Raw genomic sequence first — 23,808 nt, 5'->3', positions numbered from 1 at the left:
TTCTAAGTCAGGGGATGGTATCACTGAAACCTTTGAATTAAAAAAAAAATGGCTTTTCCCCTGCAAGATCCAATGTAAATATAATATGCCACTACTTTTAATATTTAATTTTATTCTTTTAAAAAAATTCTATTTATTTATTCATGAGAGACAGAGAGAGAGAGGCAGAGAGAGACATAGGCAGAAGGAGAAGCAGGCTGCCTGCAGGGAGCCTGATGTGGGACTTGACCCCAGGACCCCTGGGTCATGATCTGAGCCAAAGGCAGATGCTCAACCACTGAGCCACCCAGGCACCCTAATTTTATTCTTAATAGCAGTGACTTTGTGAAACTGTGCATATTTTCCTGATGCTATTGTTGGTAAAATATTCTAAGAGCTCTTCATTCTTTCGTTTATTCCTTCAACAAAAATTTGTTGAGAATGTGTTTTGTCCCAGGTATTGCTGGGAACATAAGGATGAAAAGGCCTGTGGGGGACGCCTGGGTGGCTCAGTTGGTTAAGCATCTGCCTTCAGCTCAGGTCATGATCTCAGGGTGCTGGGACTGAGCCCCCCCATTGGGCTCCCTGCTTAGGAGAGAATCTGCTTCTCCCTCCCTGCCTCTCACCCCCACTACCTGTGCTCTGTCACCCTCTCAAATAAATAAATACAATATGAGAAAAAAAAAAGATGAAAAGGCCTAGGGATTGTTCTTCAGGAGCTCACTGAATGATGGGGCAACCGCGACAGTGCAGTGACAGTGACAATATAGGTAGTTAAGGTACTCCAGGGGAGGGGCGAGCTAGGTGCTGTGTCATTGTGGTGGGTGAGGGTGAGGGGTGGGGAGGGCTGTGTGGGGTCTGAAGGATATAGAGAGGCAACATGAAGGAGGAGACTTTGGGGCTGACCCTTGAAAGGTGAACTGGAGTTCTACCGGGGTGCACAGGAGTGGGGACTCAGGTGCTTCCTGGCAGAAGGAATAACAGTTTTTTTATGTAGTAGGCACAAGGGAATGAGAGAATATGTCCCACAGAGAGTTGTAATCATTCAATGTGTGTGGTGGGAGACAAGATAGAGCAGCACCTTGCCTGCCATGCTGAGATAATAAAGAATCATGGAAAGATTCTTGGAAAGTTCCCTCCTGCAGTGGTCAGAAGAAATGACTGGGTTTGGAGACAAGACAGGAAAATGAGGTATGGAGGCTACTGCTGCTCATCTACACAAAATTGGGTGGCACTCTGTGTGTGGTGACCAAGGGAATATGTACTGCCCCCCAAATTCCTAGAAGGAGGTAAAATACTTTTGAAATGCTGAGAAACACGTTAGAACTATCCAGTATAAGAACAGTTTACATGCGGGATGCCTGGGTGGCTCAGGTGTTGAGTGGCTGCCTTCAGCTCAGGGTGTAATCCTGGGATCCGGGATCGAGTCCCACATTGGGCTCCTTGTGGGGGGACTGCTACTCCCTCTCCAGTGTCTCTGCCTCTCTCTCTGTGTCTCTCATGAGTAAATAAATAAAATCTAAAAAAAAAAATAAAAAAAGAACAGTTTATGTGCATGGTGAAATGTAGCCACAGTTTCATGTGTCTTTCAAGAACCTAACAGTTAAACTTTTTTTTTAAAGATTTATTTATTTATTTGACAGAGGGAGAGCACAAGCCAGGGGGCAGAGGGAGAGGAGAGAGAATTTCAAGCCAACTTCACACTGAGAGCAGAGCCTGACTCAGTGCTCGATCTCATGACCCCAAGATTACGACCCTAGAGGAAACCAAGAGTCAGTCACTTAACTGACTGTGCTACCCAGGCACCCCTAAACATTTAAAATTTTTTATTTTAAAAATATTTTATTTATTTATTTTAGACAGGGACAGAGAACTTGATAGAGAGCATGAGTGGAGCGGAGGGGCAGAGGGAAAAGACTCCCTGCTGAACAGGGAGCTCAATGTGAGATTCGATCCCAGGACCCTGGGATCATGATCTGAGCTGAAGGCAGACAGTTAACTGACTGAGCCACCCAGGTGCCCCCCTAAACACTTTTTTAAAGATTTAAGAAAAACATTTTTAAAAAAAGATTTTATTTATTTATTCATGAAAGACAGAGAGACACAGAGAGAGAGAGGTAGAGACACAGGCAGAGGGAGAAGCAAGCTCCATGCAGGGAGCCCGATGCGGGACTTGATCCTGGGACCCCAGGATCAGGCGCTGGGCTCAAGGCTGCACTAAACTGCTGAGCCACTGGGGCTGCCCAGATTTAAGAAAAATTTTAAAGTAGTTTCTAAATGCAGCATGGGGCTTGAACTCACAACTCGGAGATCAAGAGTCTCATTCTCCACTGACTGAGCCAGCCATCCACCCCAACATTTTTCAAGATAGTTAATGATAACCTGGCTTCCCTCACCATCCACAAAACCAAAAAACATGTTAGTCATGTTGCATCTTTCGTTTATCCAGATGAGAATCAATGGCTAACCTAAGTTAGGGACTCGAAGGAAAGGAATGAGGTAGCCAGGACAATGGAGTCTTTCACTGGTCAGGGAAAAGATTATAGATCTTGGTCAGTAATTTAAGGTGGAGGTAGAAGCAGAGGGAGTACCTAGGATTATTCCTATATTTCTTGCTTTGTCACTAAGTTTTAAAATTGCCTTCTGAGGAGTGTCTGAGGGGTTGGCTGAGCATCCTACTCTTGGTTTTGGCTCAGGTCGTGATCTCGGGGTCTTGGGATCAAACCCTGCATCGTTGGGCTCTGTGCTCAGCGGGAAGTCTGCTTGAGATTCTCTCTCCCTCTGCTTCTCTCCTCACCCCTATCACATGCATTCTCTCTAAAATAAATGAATAAATCTTAAAAAAAACATTGCCTTCTGAGAGCTTTCATAGGCCAAGATCAGTGTCCTTCCTTTTTTACTCAGTTTCTAGAGCATAAAGATGACTCATTTAGTTTTCCTTTTTTACTCATTCCATAGTGCATGAACCAGTTTGGTAACCCACATGAATCATTAGGTTATCCTTTAATTGGCTTCGGGATATTTACAAAGAAGGATCTACTTTCAAAGGATAAGGTTTACCCCCTAGTAAGGATTTGCAAGAGAACATGCCCAAGCTTTGCTCTATTCTTGAAAATGTTTTCTTTTATCTGGAACTGGGAAAGCATATCATGACTGGGAAGATTTAGTGAAAACTCAGTCTTCTTTTTTTTTTTTTTTAAGATTTTATTTATTTATTCATGACAGAGAGAGACAGAGACAGAGACACAAGCAGGCTCCATGCAGGGAAACTGACGTGGGACTCAGTCCCGGGTCTCCAGGATCAGGCCCTGGGCCGAAGGCGGCGCTAAACCGCTGAGCCACCCGGGCTGCCCGAAAACTCAGTCTTGAACTGAGCTAGTGTGTTTGGTATTTTGAAGAGGCTTGGGCCTTTCATGTCTTCAATGCCTCTGGCTCAGGCAGTTTCTTCTGTTTGGGATGTCTCCACATGCCAACCTCATGCCCCATTTCCAACTTCGGGCTGGGGAAGCATAACACACTCTTTGAGGCCCAGGCTGAATATTGCCCCTTCTGCCTTCTTGACATCTTCACATTGTAGGCAGGAAAAATCATTGCCTCTCCTGGACTGCTTTCTCCAGTAGACTGTGTCTCTCTCTCTCTTTTTTTTTTTTAAGATTTTATTTATTTATTCATGAGAGGCACACACACACACAAACACACACACAGAGGGTGGTGGGGGCAGAGACACAGGCAGAGGGAGAAGCAGGCTCCATGCAGGGAGCCCCACGTGGGACTCAATCCCCGGTCTCCAGGATCACACCCCAGGCCGAAGGCGGCGCTAAACCGCTGAGCCACCAGGACTGCCCAGACTGTGTCCTCTTTTAACAGAAGCTCCATGTGCCCATCTTGAAAGGCCGTTATTCACATACCTGGATACAGCATAAGTTGAATTGATTTGGTTGAGGTGTACATAGAAATGTAGTAACCAGTGTTTTGTCTGCCTAGGAAGGTTGGCACCCAGAGCCCACCATAAGGAGGCTACATGAGGGTGCCCAGCCAGGGGGCAGGACCCCTTGCTACCTGGTAGCAGCAATAGGTGAGCATTAGGGAGGACCGACATGAAAGCAGGATAGGGCTGGGGCTCAGGGCCAGGATCATTGGGAGGCTTGGACAGACAAGGTAGACAGGGATTTGGCATGAGGTTGGGGGAGTGGAAGATTCCGGAAAACATGATGAAGGAGTTTGTGCTGAATGCAGAAGGAAGTAAGAAGTCCCCTATGTTTTCTGAGTGGAAAGAAGAGTGGTAAGGACAGTCATATGCTGGGGAGATAGAGTGGTTGATTGGAGCCTGGGAATCCTGGAGTCCTGGAGGTGCCAGGAGACTTTGATCATCAAACCTGAGCTGAAGGTGAGGTCGGACAGGTTCTGCCGTAGTCTTTCAACTCAAATCTCAGCTGCTGTGTGTGCTGGGGATACTTGAAACCACCATATACACAGCTCCCACCTTCCTGGAACAGAGGATTTATTTGGGAGATTTTGGGGAAATACTTTTATACTTTTATATTGGAGCAAATGCAGATACACAGTTTCGAGAAGAATGCACATTTAGAATGAGATTTCAGGGGTGCTCTCTCTGTTAAATAAATAAATAAATAAATAAATAAATAAATAAATAAAGTATTTAAAACATATATTAAAATAAGATTTCAAATAAATGTTGGGCCAGAAATTCTGGCTGGCCCCTCCCTTGCCTCAAGGGAGAACTCACTGCCCTGGCTATGGGGCATCTCAGTGGTAACAGGTGGAGAAGGCCGAGGAGATGTTCTCCGAGGGGTGCTGGGAGAGGTCAGGACACTCACAGACTAGTGACAGCGGGTGCCCTAAGGTCCGTGGCTGGCACCTACTAGCGCAGTGGGGCCGGGATTCCCTCTCTATTTTGTGTCAGCTTTCCTCCCACCGTCCCTGGGTCAGGAGCACACCACTGAAAGCAAGGACACGAAACTCTCCAATTTTGACACCACCCGTGAGTGTTGTTTTCATACCACACCTGAATATTACTTTATGCCACATTAAAAGCTTTAGCTACTTTCTGTGTTGGAGGAATGGGGGTTTTTAGGTCTCCAAAATTCCTATTATTCAAGACTTATACTTGTGGACCTAAAGTAGATGTGGAAAGAAATATTCCTGGAAACAGACATAGTCAATTAGTTGTATACTTTTTAACTTTAAGTTTTTCCTAGACCACTTAGAGACTTCGAACACAATGGCAGGAATGAAATAGTTAAAATGAGAATCATTTGAAGGATAACAGTTTGTGGGACACACTTTATTTTACCTATATTTTTCTCAAAACTTTGAGCTTTCTGCCCTCTTCCTCCACTATATAAATGATCACCGTAGTATGGCATGCTTGTAAGAAAAGCTAAAGAATATAGGATCCCGTAAAGTAAAAAGAGGCCTCTTTTCCTTCTTCCTGCAGTCTTCCTCCTGTCAGGGTTAGTTGTATTTTTTTAAAGACATACTATGTGATTACCTGAGCTACCAGATGATTTTCTAGCTTCTGGGAGACTGTAGGGAACAGAGTAGACCAGGGTGTAGGTCTTCTAGATTTTTCTCTTTGCAAATCCAGTCAACAAATATTTGTTCAAGACATTGTTCCAGGCATTGGGGTACCTCCACGTACAAACAGGCATGTATCCTGCTCTGCAAGTCTTTTCTCTTTAGTTGTGCCTCATAGACATTGTTCCATTTTTAGTCTGAAATGGACCCCACTCATCCTTTCAAAAATGAGTCCATTGGCTGAATGTATCATAATTTGCCTAATCCCCTATATGAACATGTTTTTTTTTTTTTTTTTTCATATGAACATGTTTGTGCTTGTGGTCTAGTTTTTCACTGTTACAAACATAATAACGGGGGCATTTTCATGTTCTTAGCAGCTATTGCAAGCAATCCTGCCTCCTTGGCACTGATAGTCTGGTAAACTGTGACTAAGGTTGAAGGCCAGCCCCTGTGCCTGGCTTTTTAAGAAGGGCCAACGGGATTTCCTGAATAATAGTGACCTGGGAGGAGCCACAGGGTTGGCCAGAGGCCCAAGTGAAAAGGCAGTTCCTTGGAGGATTTTTCAGTGAAATGCCACTGAGAGGTGTCCCATCCACCCTGCGTTCCTGCCCACCTCACAGCAGCTGCTGAAGTACCTGTGTTTTCTGTATGCCTGGATTCCTGGTGGAAGCCGCTGGAGGGCCAGGTAATGTGTGCTAGTTGACACCAGTGAAACCTGGGTCAGGCGTCATGCATGAGGCTGGCAGCCACATCCTGCATCCTGGCAACAATGCTTATGGACATTTGTCCCCCTTATGGCTTTATTTTCTTGGGGCCAATTCCCACGAGTGAAATTTCTGGTTTTCACACAGGTTGTCACCCTCTTTTGGAGGTTGTAACAATTTATACCCTCATGAACAGTGATTACAGTCCTTCTCCCCTCCAACCCCCACCTATAATAAGAGTGGCTATTTATCAGTCTTTTTGACTTTTGTCATTCTGAGAGGGTGAAAATGGCATGTAATCATTCTTTAATTTGAATTTCTTTAATTGTTGTTGATATCAAGCATCTTTTAATGTTTACAGGTTATATTTCTTCTGTGAAACACTTTTTCATTTCTTTTGTCCTTTTAAAAAATATAGTTTATCTTTTTTCTTTTTTAAGGAGTAAAGTGGATTTTACTGAAGATTCTGTAGAGAGAAGGATTTATTTTAATAGCTTATCTTGTTTATTGTTGACTTGTAAGAATTCTTTGTATATTATTAGGCACATTGGTTCTTTGTCATATATGCTGCAAATATTATGAAGGAAAAATTATAGTTGCTAAACTAAACCAGATTATTTTATTTTATTTTTTAAAAATATTTTAATTTATTTATTCATGAGAGTCAGAGAGAGGCAGAGACACAGGCAGAGACACAGGCAGAGACACAGGCAGAGGGAGAAGCAGGCTCCATGCAGGGAGCCCATCGTGGGACTTGATTCCAGGACTCCAGGATCAGGCCGTGGGCTGAAGGTGGTGCTAAACCGCTGAGCCACCCGGGCTGCCCCGCATCCCAACCAGATTATTTTAATGAATATTCTTCAGTTTCTTCTCCTATTCTTTCCAGTTTCTTCTGTAGTGTAATAATGTTTAATGTATTTTTCATTATATTTGAAATAGAGCATTATAAAGATATTAAGTCATACTTAATACGCAAAGTTTGAAACAATGAAAATCCTCCCAAATTAAAAAATCAAAAATCATATATTCTAAAAGAAGTTGGCTTAGTAAATGCCATTTAAATATTGCTACATTGGGGATCCCTGGGTGGCGCAGCGGTTTGGCGCCTGCCTTTGGCCCAGGGCGCGATCCTGGAGACCCGGGATCGAATCCCACATCGGGCTCTCGGTGCATGGAGCCTGCTTCTCCCTCTGCCTGTGTCTCTGCCTCTCTCTCTCTCTCTCTGTGTGACTATCATAAATAAATAAAAATTAAAAAAAAAATTTAAATATTGCTACATGACATTTCTTCTTTAGAAGATAAGCAAAAACAAAGGCCACCCTTTGTCAGGCTCTGTCTTGAATTAATGTTTTAAATTATATAAAGTATTTGGGAACACATCACCTGAAAAAAAATCCAGCAGCCCTGTATCCTAAATCACATTTTATTTCTTTAAAAAAAGGAATATCTTATGAATCTCTTAAGCTTCTCTTATTTTTGAATTTTGAGAGAAAGATTTTTTCCTTCCTCTGTTTACCTAAAGACTGAGATGACTCTGACATGTCTTCAGAATGTGTAATACTGATTGAATTTCAGTATTAATAGTCAACTAGCATCAAGATTTATTTTGGTAGCACATCAGAGATAAAGAAGATTCCTAGAACTTCTTAGGGCAATATCAGATAACCCAGCTTTTATTATACAAATAATTTATAATATTATGATGAAATGACATAATAATTCAAGGCAGCTGCTCTTAAATCCCTGGCCTGGTAATATATGTTCCAAACGGGGTTGAAATTCAGCAGTAGGAAACTCAGCATTCTAGCATTAACGACAGAAAACACCAATTAGCTTTAATGAGCAGATGTGCATTTTGAGCAAACAGTTGGAAACCCACCTCCACCTTAAGTTTTGGAGAAGCTCTTCCAGGACCTTAAGTTAATTATGTCTAGATTAAATAGACAGTCCAAAGCTTATTTGATATAATTTTCAGAGTCATAGAAGGGAAGTTATTTTACTTTATCAAATGATTTTTTGTAGAATCTAGTCTCATAGGTTAACTGTTCAAATTTCTTCCCAAGTAGTCAAATCTCCTGCATATGAATTCTAGACTTGAGAAGTACAGAGTCCTAGGGATACCTGGGTCAGTGGGTTAAGTGCCTGCCTTTAGCTCAGGTCATGATCTTAGGGTCCTGGGATTGAGCCCCACTGGACTACCTGCTCAGTGGGGAGTCTGCTTCACCCTCACCATCTGCCCCTCCCCCTAACCTCCCCGCCCTGTGATTTCTCTCCCTCTCTTCCTCTCTCTCTGTTTCAAAGTCTTTTTAAAAAAAACACAGCATCCTAAAACTGTTGATTACCTATCAAAATGATTTACTGAACAGCGAAGTGTTTTTGTTTTTGTAATTCCTCTGTTAGGGGATCCCTGGGTGGTGCAGCGGTTTGGCGCCTGCCTTTGGCCCAGGGCGCGATCCTGGAGACCCAGGATCGAATCCCACATCGGGCTCCCGGTGCATGGAGCCTGCTTCTCCCTCTGTCTGTGTCTCTGCCTCTCTCTCTCTGTGTGTGACTATCATAAATAATAAATAAAAATTAAAAAAAATTCCTCTGTTAGTCCCAAATAAACCCTTTTTGCTGATAAAATTTACTTTTAAGGTTGGCTACTTTTACACATATCATTGCTGAGGGAAATTCCAAAATTCATTAGTTTATTCTATCCCATCATGAAGCACATCCATTTGCTGAACTCTCTTATTCCACAAGAAACAACCTATTTGAATAAATTATTGGGGGGAAATGTTATAGTCATTCTATCATAAATGTTTATGTTCTTTGTATCTTTTTGTATTTACTACAATAAAAGTGCACAAAAGTTTTAGCAAGCATATACTGTTTTGAGGCTGTGTGCGACATGTTTGGAGGGTTTTCCTTAGTTTATGTACTCAAATTGATTACCTTTGGTTGAACTCTTTCCTCCCATTCCAAGCCACCATCCCAGCACTTTCTCTACCCTGTGGACCAACTCTCACCCCTGTTGTCCTCAGAGCCCATCTACTTTTCACCTTCTTTTCTTTCTCCTTTACCCACAAATGTTTCCCCCATTGCTCCTGGAATAGCTAGCCTTCAGAGGCTCTGCCCAGCCCCGGTAGGAGAGACTTGGGCCAAGAACCCTGAGGTTACTGTGGCTGTGGCCCAGGAATGTCATGAAAACCTAGTGGGCAGGACAGATCTATTTTTCAATGCCATTATGTGTTTTCCTGGCCTTTGCCTGAGCCATGAACTCCTTAAGTGCTGACTCTGTGTCACCCACCCTACCCACTCCCATGGCCCCTGGCAAAGGGAGGTACTCACTATAGTTAAACTTAATTATGACATTCTTTCAGAGGGATGTGTGGATATGTTTCTTATTAGACCATAAACTCTGAGGGCAGAGGTCATGTTGCATTGGTCTTTTTGTAACCCAGCACTAGCATAGCCAGCCAATCGTGGGCATATAGTAGTGAGAGGTAAGTGAATGGTTGGTGGTGAATGACTGGCTCATTTTTAACTGAAGAGATAATTTTTATTTTTATTATTTTTATTATTTTTATTATTTTTAATTTTTATTTATGATAGTCACAGAGAGAGAGAGAGAGAGAGAGAGAGAGAGGCAGAGACATAGGCAGAGGGAGAAGCAGGCTCCATGCACCGGAAGCCCAACGTGGGATTCGATCCCAGGTCTCCAGGATCGCGCCCTGGGACAAAGGCAGGCGCTAAACTGCTGTGCCACCCAGGGATCCCTATTTTTATTTTTATTTTTAAAAAATATTTTATTTATTTAGGCATGAGAGACATACACAGAGAGAGGCAGAGATACAGTCAGAGGGAGAAGCAGGCTCCATGCAGGGAACCGACGTGTAACTTGATCCTGTGTCTCCAAGATCATGCCGTGGGCTGAAGGCAGCACTAAACTGCTGAGCCACCCAGGTTGCCCCTGAAGAGATAATTTTTAAAAAACATTTTGAGAGAGCTAGAGAGACAGAGACAGAGAGAAAGAGAAAGCACCAGCAAGGGATGGGGCAGAGGGAGAAGCAGACTCCCAGCTGAGCAGGGCACCTGACGCAGGACTCGATCCCAGGACTCTGGAATCATGATCTGAGCCAAAAGCAGATGCTCAACCCACTGAGCCACCCTGAACCACTTCTTCAGGGTGCCCCTGAAGAGACGATTTAAGTAAAAACATTCAGGAGGTTAAAAAAAAAAAAAATGGCATAGTTTCTTGAAAACCTGTCATTCTTTTCTTATAGGAGTATTTTCAATATGAAAGTTTTCTTGGAACTCAAGTACACGGTTAACAAAGCAGGAGCCAGTGGTAGCTGGTAAGCCAGTTGGGATGGCAATAGTCAGCTTGTTATCTTGATAGAGTGAAATTGTGTGTGGACCTCTAAAATGGCACAGAATCTGTGGATCTCCTACCACAGAAGGCAAACCTGAGATATTTGGGAGAATGATCCCATATTACTCAGGGACGGAAATCAGCAGTGGGGAGAAGGGAAGGGAATTAAACCTGGTACAAGGTTTCTGCCCTGGAGATTAAGGTACATTTTGCCATTAACAGCGATAAGAAAGTGAGATAAGAAAGAAGATTAGTTTGGACTTGAATAGGCCTCTGATTCCAGCATCCATAATTATTAAATATGGGTTGTGCTTGCTCTTTCTGAGGAAATGAGATGATGTGAAAGCACTTTGAAATTTGAAAAGGAAAGGACTAGATAATTATATTAATGATAACCTTTATGGTTGTTTTAATTAGATATTTTCTGCCAGGAGTTAGAATAAAGACTTAAAGTGACATTTGGGATCTAAGGGAATGAAACAACTGAGGAAGCAGGCATCAATGGTCAGCAAGACAGGTCAGCAAGTCTTTATGGTTGAGAGAGAAAATAGGGTTTATCAAAGAGTACTCTGTGAGAACTCCCACGAGAAGGCTGGGTAAGGTAGAAACCAAGACTGGAGGGGTTTTAGAAGCTGGGGATGTTCAGCATCATCAAATGCTACAGAAAGAGAGGCTGGGTAAGAAGAGAAATCATTAATTTGCATCAGATTTGGTAAGCTTGAGTAACTGGTTTTGGTGGGGGGTGGAGGTAGAACCCAGGCTCTGTATTTTGGAGGGGTGGGTGAGAATAGGTGTAAAGGTACTGGAAGAGAGGAAGTGATGGCCTAGGGTATCACCACAGCTGGAGTTACTTAACAGCAAAGGGAAGATAGCTTGATAAATTTTATACTATTATTCCAAAAAGGACTTGAAGGGAAAAATAGGGGAAGAACATATGGAGGGTACAGGGAAGCTGGGGATATGGAGAGAGAGGAGATTCTTGGGGAGCTGTGACGAAGAGTGACATTCAAAGTCTAAGTGGACGGAGTAATTTTACAGATTTGGTATAACTCTACTGAAGCTAAGAGGAACTCTCATCCAGTTCTCATAGCAGGTATTTCAGTTGTTCCCCTCCCCACTAACCTTCTCGCTTCTTTCTCTTTTGTACTCGGCCAGCAACACTCCACCTTGGAGTGAGTCTCCTCATTCATCCTCTCCAATTCTATATAGGGGTCCTTGTGGATTGCTGGTGAAAATGATTCGATTTTTTTTGCTTGCCAATTCCTAAGAAGCTTTAGAGAGCTTTGCCCACTCCCCTTTTTCTTTTTCAAAGCCTCCACCTCGACAACTTGCTCACAACAGAAGTCATACTTTAGAAAAGGCCTTTCTTTTTCTCTAAGAAAACTAAAGCTGTAAGGTAGGGAATTCCTTAACTTACTCTTTCATGTTCATGGCCCTCTGACTCCTCAGTTTCCCTCCTCTTAGGAAAAGAACTACTGGCTCCAGTTTATTAAGGCTTTAGATCTGATCCCCCAGCTCACCATCTTCACCTGTATCTTTAAGCCCATAAACTTGCTCACGCCTCTCCCATCTGAAAATCAAACCAAACAAAAGCCCTTGCTGCCATCCTATCTTTTTCTCTTCACAGGCAAGCTTCCTGCGGAGATAAAGCTGATGAGCTCACTTCTCTTCTGATTTCCCAGTTCCCTCTCTAATCCAGTTTGTGCCCCTTATCATTCCACAATGAATGAGTCATCAGTTGGGCCCCAAGTGGACAAAACAAACTGGTACTTCCCTTCCTCCTTTGGCTTGTCCTCCCTGAGCCACTTGTTCTCCTGGCTGTCCCTTCTTTTCTTGGCTTCTCCCCTAGGTCTCTCCTCTTTGTTATCAAATCTCAGCTCCTCTCAGCCCATTTATTGGCTCCCTTTGGGCTCTCATCCCCTAAATCTCGAGTGGCTGGGTTTATTCTGTACTGTTCTTCCCATGCTGTGTGCTTTCCCTGGGTGACCTTATCTGCAATCATACTTACTAGGGGCTTACTGAAAATTCACATGCCTCTAGCTCCTGTTCAGGCTTCTCTTTGGAGTTCTAGGCCTATAGGCCCAACTGCCCACTGGACACCTCCACCTCCCTCAGGTACCTCAGACTCACCCTCATCCCAACAGAATTCATGTCTTTTCAGCCAAGCGTCTTCCCCTGGATTCTTTGTGAATATTGTCATCATCCAGGATCCCAGTCTCTTTTCCCTCATTCTAGTCGGTTGTCAATAATAGCAAGATGAAGAAATTTTTGTTCCCTAGATACTCAGGAAGTTGAGGGATGCAGAATGGCTTAGTAGGGCTGTATTCCCAGAGATATTGAGGAGTTACATACATTGGGGAGAACCACGTGGTAGGAATGGCATTTAGGGAGCTGGTCCAGTGAGGGAAGGGTATCTCTGGGTGATGCTCCCAATCCTGGATAAACTTAACAGAGCATCACCACATGCTGAGGTATTTGGAGGTCTTGAAGAAAAAGGAATGAAGCTTGAATACACCCAAACAGATCTAAAAAGAAATACTTCAGAGAGGAATGGGGACAGAGAGAAGCCTAACGCAGTAAGATTCGGAAATGGGGGGTCAGGTGTACTTAGATCTCTCAAGGGTGAAGATAGTGAGTGTGGGTTATAGATGCTCTATTTACAGGATCTACCTCTGTAATGTCTCCAACCCAATCCTCTTTATTTTATTTTATTTTATTTTATTTTATTTTATTTTATTTTATTTTATTTTATTTTATTTTATTTTATTTATTTATTCATGAGAGACAGAGAGAGAGGCAGGGACACAGGCAGGGGGAGAAGCAGGCTCCATGCAGGGAGCCTGCCGTGGGACTCGATCCCAGGACTCCAGGATCATGCTCCTGAGCCGAAGGCAGATGCCCAACCGCCGAGCCACCCAGGTGTCCCTAATCCTCTTCTTAGTATCCTCTAGGCAACTTGCTCACCCCCAAGTCTTGTTTAATCGTATTAAGCCATTGGCTCTTTCTTTTTTCTTTTTCTTTTTTTCCATTGGCTCTTTCATTGTTTGTATGTCCAGGTAAAAAGTCATTGGTTTCTTACACAAGGTCCTGCGGGATGTGGTCTCTCTTTACTATCCAGCTCCATCTCCTGCTACTGACTACACATTCTTTTTGCTTCAGCCACATGAAAGTCCTTCCAGCCCTTTGAGAGCATCACACCTTCCTATAGGGTTCCATGCACCTGTGCTTGGAATATCCTCTCACTCTTTCCTCTCTAAAGTCATCCATTCTGTCATTTCTACCTTTCCTTCAAGACTAAGCTCAAGTACCATTTCCCAGAAGCCTTTGACAACCCCAATCTGATTTTCTCTGGGCTTTCATGGCAGCTTACACATAACATAAAGATACCCTTTACCAGATCTCACTGTAATCAGTTAACTTGTCTCTCTTCCTTAGTAGACTGGGTACTTTATGAAGGCAGATCTCAGAGTAGCTGGCTTTCTATCCCCAATATTTAGCTCATAAACAGCAGCTGATATTTCTAAATGAATAAATAAAAGGCATCAATCATGGAAGTTTTAAGGTTTAAGCAGTAGGATATTTAAACATTTATTTATTTTTTAAAGATTTTATTTATTCACGAGAGACACAGGCAGAGGGAGAAGCAGGCTCCATGCAGGGAGCCTGATGTGGGACTCGATCCCGGGTTTCCAGGATCACTCCCTGGGCTGAAGGCGGCGCTAAACCACTGAGCCACCCGGGTATTTAAACATTTAAACAGCAGTCCGTTTAATTACCATTTCACATGCTGTTTATCTCGTTCCTGAAGGTGAGTACCGTAAAGCTGGCCTATTTGCCAGTGGGAAGACCTGGACATCTAAAAGTGCATCTTCCGGAGGTACCGTCAGCCCACAGACAGATCTTAAGCAGCCTGTTGGCTACAGAACCCACCAGATCAGAGTCCTTTTCCTGGACTTGACCTGTAGGGTACCTCTAGGCACTCAAAGAGGTATGCGGATAGACATATTTAAGGTAATCTCTTTCGTCTTTAGGTTAAGGAGTGCAAGGGGCATGTTGGTGCATGCGGGTGTGTGTGTGTGCGCGCGCGATGGATGGGGGAGGAAGGAAGGAGGCAATGTGCGCATCACTTCTTCAGAGCCGCCTTCTCTGACCTCGTTGACTGGGTGACGTTTGTCTCCCCACAGTCAGAGCACCTTATTCTCCCTCTGTGCACCCATCACAGCTTTACCCGCTTTCGTGTGGTTAGTGCCCCCGCTGGACCGTAAACCGCTCGAGGTTAGGAACCTAATGCGTTCGCCCCGTCCGCCCCGGCACTCCGCTCCCGGTAGGGTGCCAGATTGGCACCAGGAGGCCCCGACCAGCGTTTCTGGCCCCGATTGCAGGTACCGACCACCCCCGGGCGGACTAGCTCCCCGCCGGGCGAGGGCCGGGCCAGGCGGGCGGCGGGGGCGGGCGGGGCGCTCTCGCGCGGACAGGGCTGCGGCTCGCGTGGGCGCGGCCCGGGGCGGGGGCAAGCGGGCAGGGGCGGGCGCGACGCGTGGCCGCGGACCCGCCAATGAGCGTCGGGCGGGCGGGGCTCGGGGCCGACCGCCGGGGCGCGCGCGGGGCTGGGCGTGCCCACGGGTGACGCGCCGGGCCGGAGCCGCCAATAGGCGCGCGCGGGCGAGGGCGGGCCTCGCGGCCGGGGCTGGAGGACGCTCCCCGGAGGCCGGCCGGACAGACTGACGTTCCGCCTCAACGAGGGAAGCGCGTGGCGGGGATGGCGCTGGCGCGGGCCTGGAAGCAAATGTCCTGGTTCTACTACCAGTATCTGCTGGTCACGGCGCTCTACATGCTGGAGCCCTGGGAGCGGACTGTGTTCAGTATCCTGCCCAGGCCGCGGGCGCGGGCGCGGGCGCGGGGGCCGGGGCCGGGCCGGGCCGGGCCGGGGCGGGGGCGGCGGAGCTGGAGCCCGGGCCGCATCCTCCGGGCCCAGGCGCCGGGGGCGGGGGGCGGAGGTCGGGGGGCGAGCGGCTCCCGCGCGGCTCGGGAGGGGCGGGGGCCTGGGAGTCGCTGGAGCCGACGTGGAAGCGGCTCCACCGTTGGAGGAAATCCCCCGGGGCGATGTCTAACCAGGTACGTCCTCGCCTGCCTGCGCTGCGGCCGCGCCTGCCTTTGGGAGGCAGGGACCTTGTAAGTGGAGCAGACCGCTCCCGGCTGGGACGCCTCTGACCTTTACCTGTCCCCGAGTTAGCTGACTTTGGTCCTCACGAGACTGCTAACCGGTTTACCAGACTTTTAATCATGTGAACTTGTGTTTGTTACATCCCAATATCGTTTCTGAAAACTGTTGTACCTTTCTGGTTTGCAGGGACGGGGAGTTTAAAAAGTGTGTTTTATTCATTAAGTGCTGTGTTTAGAGTCCGTAGAAGTCGAGCCCAGAAAGGAATTTGTGGTTAGTTGTAGAAAACTGTGTTTTAACAGATAGCTGATGGATACTTGCTAAGGACTATTGAATGTTCCCTACGAGCCAAGCAGCTGTGCTGAGTGCTTTATCTGTATCTTAACTCCTCTAACTTCGTAACAACCTCACTTAATACGCAAGGTCGTGAAAGTAGGCTTTCTGAAGTCTGTGATGTTTGTGTCTTCATTTGTCTGTGTTGACATCCCTTGATACTGTTCTTGCAGGATACATACTGATAATGAGCTGTAACTTTCTTTCTTCTTCTTCTTCTTTTTTTTTTTTTTTTAATTTGGGGACCAATATGAAATATATTTCACATAACATGCTTACTTCATACAAGATCTCCTTTTCTTACAATGAAGTACAGTTAACAGAGTGTTACTTTAGTTTTAGGTATGCAACAGCGATTTGACAACTCTATATGTTATACCGCCTCCTTGTCAACGTGGTTTAGTTTGGAGTAGTTCAGAACAGCTTTGCAAATGCATTGTTGCATTCAGGTAGAGTGACTGAGATGGTTTCATTCCAGGCATTAATAAATGTGTTTATTTGTATTGAACTAGCCTGAGATTGCACTCAAAGCTGTCTTTTGTTTCAGTACTTTGGAGGAATCTTAAGCTGCTTATGAGGAAATTTATTTTTTATTATTGTTTGTTCCAAAGCTTTCCAGAACTTTTTAAGAACCATAATTTATATTTTGGATTTAAAGTCCGAAAGTAAAATGTGTTCTGATTTCCGGCTCCATTTATTTGTAGCTGCAGTTTAGTTTTATTCTAAGTTCTATAGGTCAGAGCTCATGAAGTCATCCTTGTAAAATGTATACTAAAATATGGAAGCACAAACTTGGGATCTCTGGGTGGCTCAGAGGTTTAGTGCCTGCCTTTGGCCCGGGGCGTGATCCTGGAGTCCAGGGATTGAGTCCCACATCAGGCTCCCTGCATGGAGCCTGCTTCTCCCTCTGCCTGAGTCTCTGCCTCTGTCTCTCTGTCTCTCATGAATAAATAAATAAAATCTTTAAAAGAAGAAAAACAACAAACTTCTTAACTCAGTTAAAATCATCTTTTTAAGGGACGAGGGAGGAATGGGCAAAAGGAGAGGGAGAGAGAATCTTAAGTAGGCTCCATGCCCATCGCAGAACCTGAGATCATGACCTGAGCTGAAATCAGGAGTTGGATGCTTAACAGACTGAGCCACCCAGGAGCCCCATCTTTTTTTTTTTTTTTCCTTGAAAGTTTATGTATTTATTTACTTAAGCAATCTAAACTGAATGTGGGGCTCGAACACACAAACCTGAGATCAAGAGCCATGTGCTCTTCCAACTGAGCCAGCCAGGTGTTTTTCAGTTAAAACAATCTTAAAAATGAATTAAAAAAAAAAAGATTTTATTTATTTGACACAGAGAGCAAGTTCGAGCAGGGTGGAAAAGGCAGAAGGAGAGGGAGAAGCAGTCTCCCTGCTGAGCCAGAAACCTGATGTGGGTCTCAACATGGGGCTGGATCCCAGGATGGAGATCATGACCTGAGCCAAGGCAGATGCTTAACCATCTGAGCCACATAGGCGCCCCTTAAAAGTGAATTTAAATAATGTGCTAAATTGACACTCTTTAAGTCAGAAGTTGAGTGTATAGCCTCTGTCAGAGTCTATTACAGATTTCACACTTAAAAGCTTTTGTTTAGGGGTGCCTGGGTGGCTCAGTTGGTTAAGCACCTGCCTTGAGCTCAGGACATGACTCCAGGGTTTTGAGATTAAGCCCCATGTTGTGCTTCCTGCTCAGCAGGGAACCTGCTTCTCCCTCTCCTGCTGCTCCCTGTGCTTGTGCTCTCTGTCAAATAAATAAATAAAATCTTAAAAAAAAAGCTTTTGTTTGCATGTGGATACATGCTACAGTGTCAATGATATTAAGGTTTTTCAGTATGATATTTTAATTAATAATAGTATCCTGTCAATAACCTAGATAATGGCTTTTGGGGGGAATGGAGGAATAAATTACGAACTGAAATGTAGTGCTTTTGTAGATTTTTCCCTTTGAAGTTTTTAACTTCTCATTGGTTTATGTAACCAAGTGATTTGTGTTTTTAAGAAACTAATGAGGGGGCACCTGGGTGGCTCAGTGGTTGAGCATCTGCCTTCGGCTCAGGGGTCCTGGGATAGAGTCCTGCATAGGGTTCCCTGCAGGGAGTCTGCTTCTCTCTCTGCATATGTCTCTGCCTCTCTTTTTATGTCTCTCATGAATAAGTAAATAAAATCTTAAAAAAAAAAAAATAGAACTGCAACCAACTGGCGTTGGGTCCTATAGAATGCTATGGTTTTAATTTTTTTTAAGATTTTTAATTTATTTATTCATGAGACACACACACACACACACACACACACACACACACACACAGAGTCAGAGACAGAGGCAGAGGCAGAGGGAGAAGCAGGTTTCTTGCAGGGAGCCTGATGCGGGACTCGATCCCTGGTCTCCGGGATCAGGCCCTGGGCTGAAGGTGGCGCTAAACCGCTGAGTCACCTGGGCTGCTCAATGCTATGGTTTTATACCTAAGATTAAAAAAAAAAAAAATCTTACATCAAAGCTTGCATGATTGAATTAACCCAAGGTAGAAATGTAATCCTTTTGATGTAAGCCAATCTTAAATTACTATCAGCTGTTATATTATTCTAATTGAACTTCTGGAGTTAAAGTCAGGCATTTAATTATTGTATAGTTTGGAACATTGATTTGAGATGAACCTTCATTCTAGGTTGGAGGAAGGAACTGAATGAGAAAGTTGGATTTTTCCCCACTCGTTAGGAGATTTAATTACTGTGTAGTTTGAATTTCATAAATTCATTAATTGTAAGCTTCATATAGAACCATTTTGTGGCTAGTTACATGGTTTTAGAAAGAGACATACTTTCTTAAAAATACAAAAAAAAAATGAATTGAGGGACGCCTGGGTGGCTCAGTGGTTGAGCATCTGCCTTCAGCTCAGGGTGTGATCCTGGGGTCCTGGGATTGAGTCCTGCATCAGGCTATCTGTGGGGAGCCCACTTCTCCTTCTGCGTATGTCTCTGCCTCTCTGTGTATCTTATGAATAAATAAATAAATAAAAATCTTAAAAAAATACATTGAATCCATTTATCACTGCTAGCATCTTAAAATTTCATATAAGAGAAATTTGTCTGGCTGTCTGAGAAATGGTCTCTGAGGTAGAAGTCCTAGATCGAGACTCCAGAAGAAGGTAATTGCGTTAGTTAACACGTCACTGCTATAACTCCTTTAATAAATTGTCTGTTTTAGAGAACACTGAAGCCTGCTACTAACTACTTCTGCACATTTTCTAGAGGGACGTCCTTGAACATCTGAATTTATTTCTCTTTCTCCATATCAAATAGCTAGAAGTTAATTTGATAGTTGTTGTCAATTGAAAGGTCAATCCTAGTTGAATATGAGGGTTTTTGAAATTATCTAGGTAAGGAAATTGTGAGTTGCAAAAAATAATTTTAAGTATGTTTTTAAGGAAATGCATCTGTGTCAAGTCAGGCACACTGTAAATGGTTCTTGAAACAATAAGATTTAAAAATCCATTTTGTAAATCCTTCCATGCTAGGGCTCATATCCCAAATTTTCTCTTATTATCTGCCTGCTGTTAATCACATTTGAAATGATACATTAGCTTTGGTTTGTCAGCCAGTATTTGAACTTTTTCCCTGTGCAGACATAGTTTCTATCATGCAGGAAAAAGAGATGGACTCCTGATTAAAACAGAAGGTAACAATAAAATGAATCAAATGAGTGCAGAGTCATAATGAATACCGCAGCTGACTGAAATCCACTGAGCTCCTTCTCCAGAGTAGTTTTAACATGTTTCTAAAGCTCCCTTTCCCTACAGGTAGCCTCAGTGGGAAAGGAGAAGCCCAGGTTTTGTAACCAGTGAGACACTCCCTGTGGTGCCTCACGGAATAACATTGTAACCATGCTGTTGAGGAGAGGTGTGGAAAATTAAAAATACCTTGTTAAAATTATTTGAAGCATAAGTAAAAGTTAGTCTTTTTTTTTTTAATTAAAAAAGGCTTTATTCTGTAATCACTGAGCTATATTTGTTATCTTTCTCTGTCTTCTTATGTTTCCATGGCATTTTATACTTCTATTTATTTTAAGTAAACTGTGGGCAGTTTTTTTGGTTTGTGTTAGGAATTAGATTACCCCTGAAAGACAGTCTGTATTTCTTCAAGGAAATTTTTTTTTTTTTTTTTTTTTTTTTTTTGAGAGCGCGAGAGCAAGCAGGCACAAGTTAGGGGGTGTGGGTAGGGGCAGAGGCCAAGATAGAGGAAGAGAATCTCAAGTAGACAGACTGTGCACTGACAAGGGAACCCCATGGGGGACTTGATCTCATGACCCTGGGATCATGACCTGAGCTGAAATCAAGTGTTGGATGTTAACTGACTGAACCACTCAGGCACCCAAGAAAATAATTTTTTTAAACCACAGTACTGCACACACAACTAGTGCTTGAGAAACATGTTTATATATTATTTTGTCATTTCAAAGGAATCACAGAAGTATTTGGGAATGGTAAAGAGACCCGATTCTCTCCAAGAACTGAATTCTGCGGCAGCCGGGGTGGTTCAGCGGTTTAGCGTTACCTGCAGCCTGGGGTGTGATCCTGGAGTCCCGGGATCGAGTCCCACGTCGGGCTCCCTGCGTGGAGCCTGCTTCTCCCTCTGCTTGTGTCTCTGCCTCTCTCTCTCTCGTACTCTTTGTCTCTCATGAATAAATAAATAAAATCTTTTAAAGAAAGAATTCTTATACAAAAGAAGCTCTTTTGGTGAATTTAAGTTATTATATGGTATTTAAAAATGTGATTTCCTTACAACTTTGAATAATAAACCTATATCATAGAATAAAATATAGGATGCCCATTCAAGGTCCAAACTTTGGTAGATCCACAGCTGTACCACTGATTTCCAGTCCTGCTACTCAGGAGTTATTTGATCTTGGACAAATCCTTGACCTCTCTTGGTTTGCTTATATGTAAAGTAGGGATAATAGTACATATCTCACTGAGTTGTCATGATTAAACACGCAAAGCCACCATTCTTGCACTCAGTAAGTGGTTTCTCTAAAAAGGCAAAAAACATAATATGACCAAAGGAGTAATAAGTCTTACCACTCATTTCTCAACTCATTCACTCTCCTTATATGATACATCATGTGACCAGTAGTACACATTTAAGAAATGGTTGGCTATGGGTGCCTGTGTCTCTGCCTCTCTCTGTGTGTGTCTCTCATGAATAAATAAATAAAATCTTAAAAAAAACCCTGAATTCTCTTCATCAGACCTGATTCTATTTTATTATTTTTATTTTTTAAAAAGATTTTATTTATTTGAGAGAGAGCGAGACAGATAGTGACAAAGCACAAGCTGGGAGGAGAGGGAGTAGCAGACTCCCCGTTGAGCAGGAAGCCGGATGTGGGGCTTTATCCTAGGACCCTGAGATCATGACTTGAGCCTAAGGCAGACACTCAACCAACTGATCCACCGAGGTGCCCCAAGAGACCTGATTTTAAAACACTTTTAGGGTAGGTTTGGAAGTTGGCTGTTTCTGATGTTGTTGTTGTTTAGAGATTTTATTTATTTGACGGGGTCGGGGGTGGGCAGGAGGCAGGAGAGGGAAGAAGACTCTGCGCTGAGCCGGGAGCCGAATGAGGGGCTCCATCCCAGGACTCTGAAATCATGACCTGAGCCAAAGGCACATACTTAACCTGCTAAGCCACCCAGGCACCCTTTGGCTTTTAATCTTAGTTGAAAAGGATGTTCTTAGAAGATTTTGAAAGAGGAGTGATCCGATCTGACTTTTAGTTGAAAAGGTTTACTTTGGCTGCAGGGTTCGGGATAGATTAAGGGTGGTGAGAGGAGGCAAGGGTAGAAGGTATTTTGGATTGCGGTAGGCTTTGCATGATAATGGAAAAACAGCATTAAAAAATTAATGGTATGTGCTATTTCAGTAGCAGCTAAGCTAATTTATTTTCTTAGATTTTTGCCATGTCCTCAAGTGTTTACAGCTAGAACTGTGAATTTTTCTTTGCATCTTAACATAAAAAAGTACTTGAGAATTTAGAATAAATGAATTCTTAAATTGTAAATAAAAATACATTATACATTCTCATGGTCCAAAACTCAAAAGATGCCAAAAAGGTAGATGGTAAAAGTCTTCTTTCCACCCCAGCCACATCAGGACAACCAGTGTCACTAGTTTTCTGTGCATCTCTCCTGAAATATTCTGTGAAAACTTGGAGAATGCTCTATATCTGTGTTTAATAGTGCCTGGTTGGGCGAAATCAGAGCTTTTATAAGCCAGTGGAGAGTTGTTTGAGGAATAAATTTTGCCATGCAACTTTTGGAGGTAGCAATAATTAAGTTAGTATTTCTTTCTGTGTATTTCCTATGTAACATATTTTTGTAAATAAATACAACAAACAAAACAAAGTTGATCAAGAAAAACCCTATATTTTGGCCAGGGGGGGACTTTAGATCACTTTCTCTGTCTTTGGCAGAGCTTCCTCTGAGCTATTCAATAGAAGAAATTATCATAAAAACCCTAATTCACCAGAGTCTTCTACTATAACTTTCTTCTTAATGAGTGCCTTTTGAAGAAAATGTGCGCACAGAATTCTTTGACACTTTAAATAGAGTTCCAGTAAAAATCAGCATGTGGTTTGATGATTAGGCAAAATTCTTAACATCAGAGAAAGTTACTTCTAGAAAAATATTCACAGCAAATCAGCTTAATGCCTTTTAGAAAGATTTCTCAAGGTACCTTCAAACAAAATATGATTTCAGAATAATGTTGGAATAACCTAAACATTGCCTTCAAACTTATGGAAAAATAAAAAAAAGAATTTCTTCTTAATAATCTTCAGTCTTTTATATTTTGTGTCATTTCCTTTTGAACTTCCTTTTGTAGAAATGAAAGCAGTCTCTGTTACAAGGGAAGGCTGAAGGGAGGGGAAGCAGAGGTCAGAATAATTTTAACTGATAAATTAATACTTCCAAGTCTCCACCCCAGAGGTATTCAGACTTTTTGTTTGTAGCCCCTAGAAGAACAAAAATCATACTCTACTAGATATCATCTTGTTCCTTTAAGTTAACATCTGGAATATTTCAGAGTAAATTTAGATAGTTACAAAGATTTAATTTCCTTAGGTTTTTTTTTTTTTTTTTTTTTTAAGATTTTATTTATTCATGAGAGACACACAGAGGGAGAGAGAGAGAGGCAGAGACACAGGCAGAGGGAGAAGCAGGCTCCATGCAGGGAGCCTGATGCGGGACTCCATCCTGGGGCTCCAAGGATCACGCCCTGGGCGGAAGGCAGGCGCCAAATAGCCGAGCCACCCAGGGATCCCCAATTTCCTTAGTTTTCTTATGTGTATTTTATTATTGTATATTTGTATTGAAACCTTAAAACAATGTTTTCTCTGAACAATATTTGTCACATAACCTAACTGGCAAAGCGAGTTCTCATCATGAAGTCAAATAGGCAAAATCAATCATAATTTCTGCAAGAAAAAGCTCAGTGCCATTTTTCTGCTCAAATAAATGTTACATAAACACTTTTACTCATTTTACCTCTTTTTTTTTCTCGAATTTATGACTTTGACAATCATTGGTTAGTTCTCCTCCATATTGGCTGTAGATTTTTGTAAGTGGTAACAGGTACATAGATAAACAATGTATTAAGCTTGTTTGGTGCATCTTCATCCCCATTACGTTTTCTGGACAACCACACATGGGTGTGCT

At 43.1% G+C, this 23,808-nt stretch overlaps 2 protein-coding genes across 2 annotated transcripts in view; both read left to right on the top strand.

Moving 5' to 3' along the window:
- Window positions 1–5,840: 5,840 nt before the first annotated feature.
- Window positions 5,841–23,808, top strand: part of SPTSSA (serine palmitoyltransferase small subunit A) — a 32,733-nt gene continuing 14,765 nt past the window's right edge. Inside the window, exons 1-4 of the mRNA XM_038544082.1 lie at window positions 5,841–6,205; window positions 14,390–14,569; window positions 14,804–15,121; window positions 15,207–15,443. Coding sequence (XP_038400010.1) covers window positions 6,169–6,205; window positions 14,390–14,569; window positions 14,804–15,121; window positions 15,207–15,443 — 772 coding nt within the window. The 5' untranslated portion in view covers window positions 5,841–6,168. The remainder of the gene's footprint in view (window positions 6,206–14,389; window positions 14,570–14,803; window positions 15,122–15,206; window positions 15,444–23,808) is intronic.
- The window catches only part of LOC102151865, a 74,168-nt gene continuing 65,949 nt past the window's right edge, over window positions 15,590–23,808 (top strand). Inside the window, exon 1 of the mRNA XM_038544469.1 lies at window positions 15,590–15,696. The gene's annotated coding sequence lies outside the window, so the exon portion shown is untranslated. The remainder of the gene's footprint in view (window positions 15,697–23,808) is intronic.

This window comes from Canis lupus, chromosome 8, assembly GCF_011100685.1.
Source record: "Canis lupus familiaris isolate Mischka breed German Shepherd chromosome 8, alternate assembly UU_Cfam_GSD_1.0, whole genome shotgun sequence".
NCBI classification, from domain to species: domain Eukaryota; kingdom Metazoa; phylum Chordata; class Mammalia; order Carnivora; family Canidae; genus Canis; species Canis lupus.
This window is presented reverse-complemented; position numbering and strand designations above follow the sequence as displayed.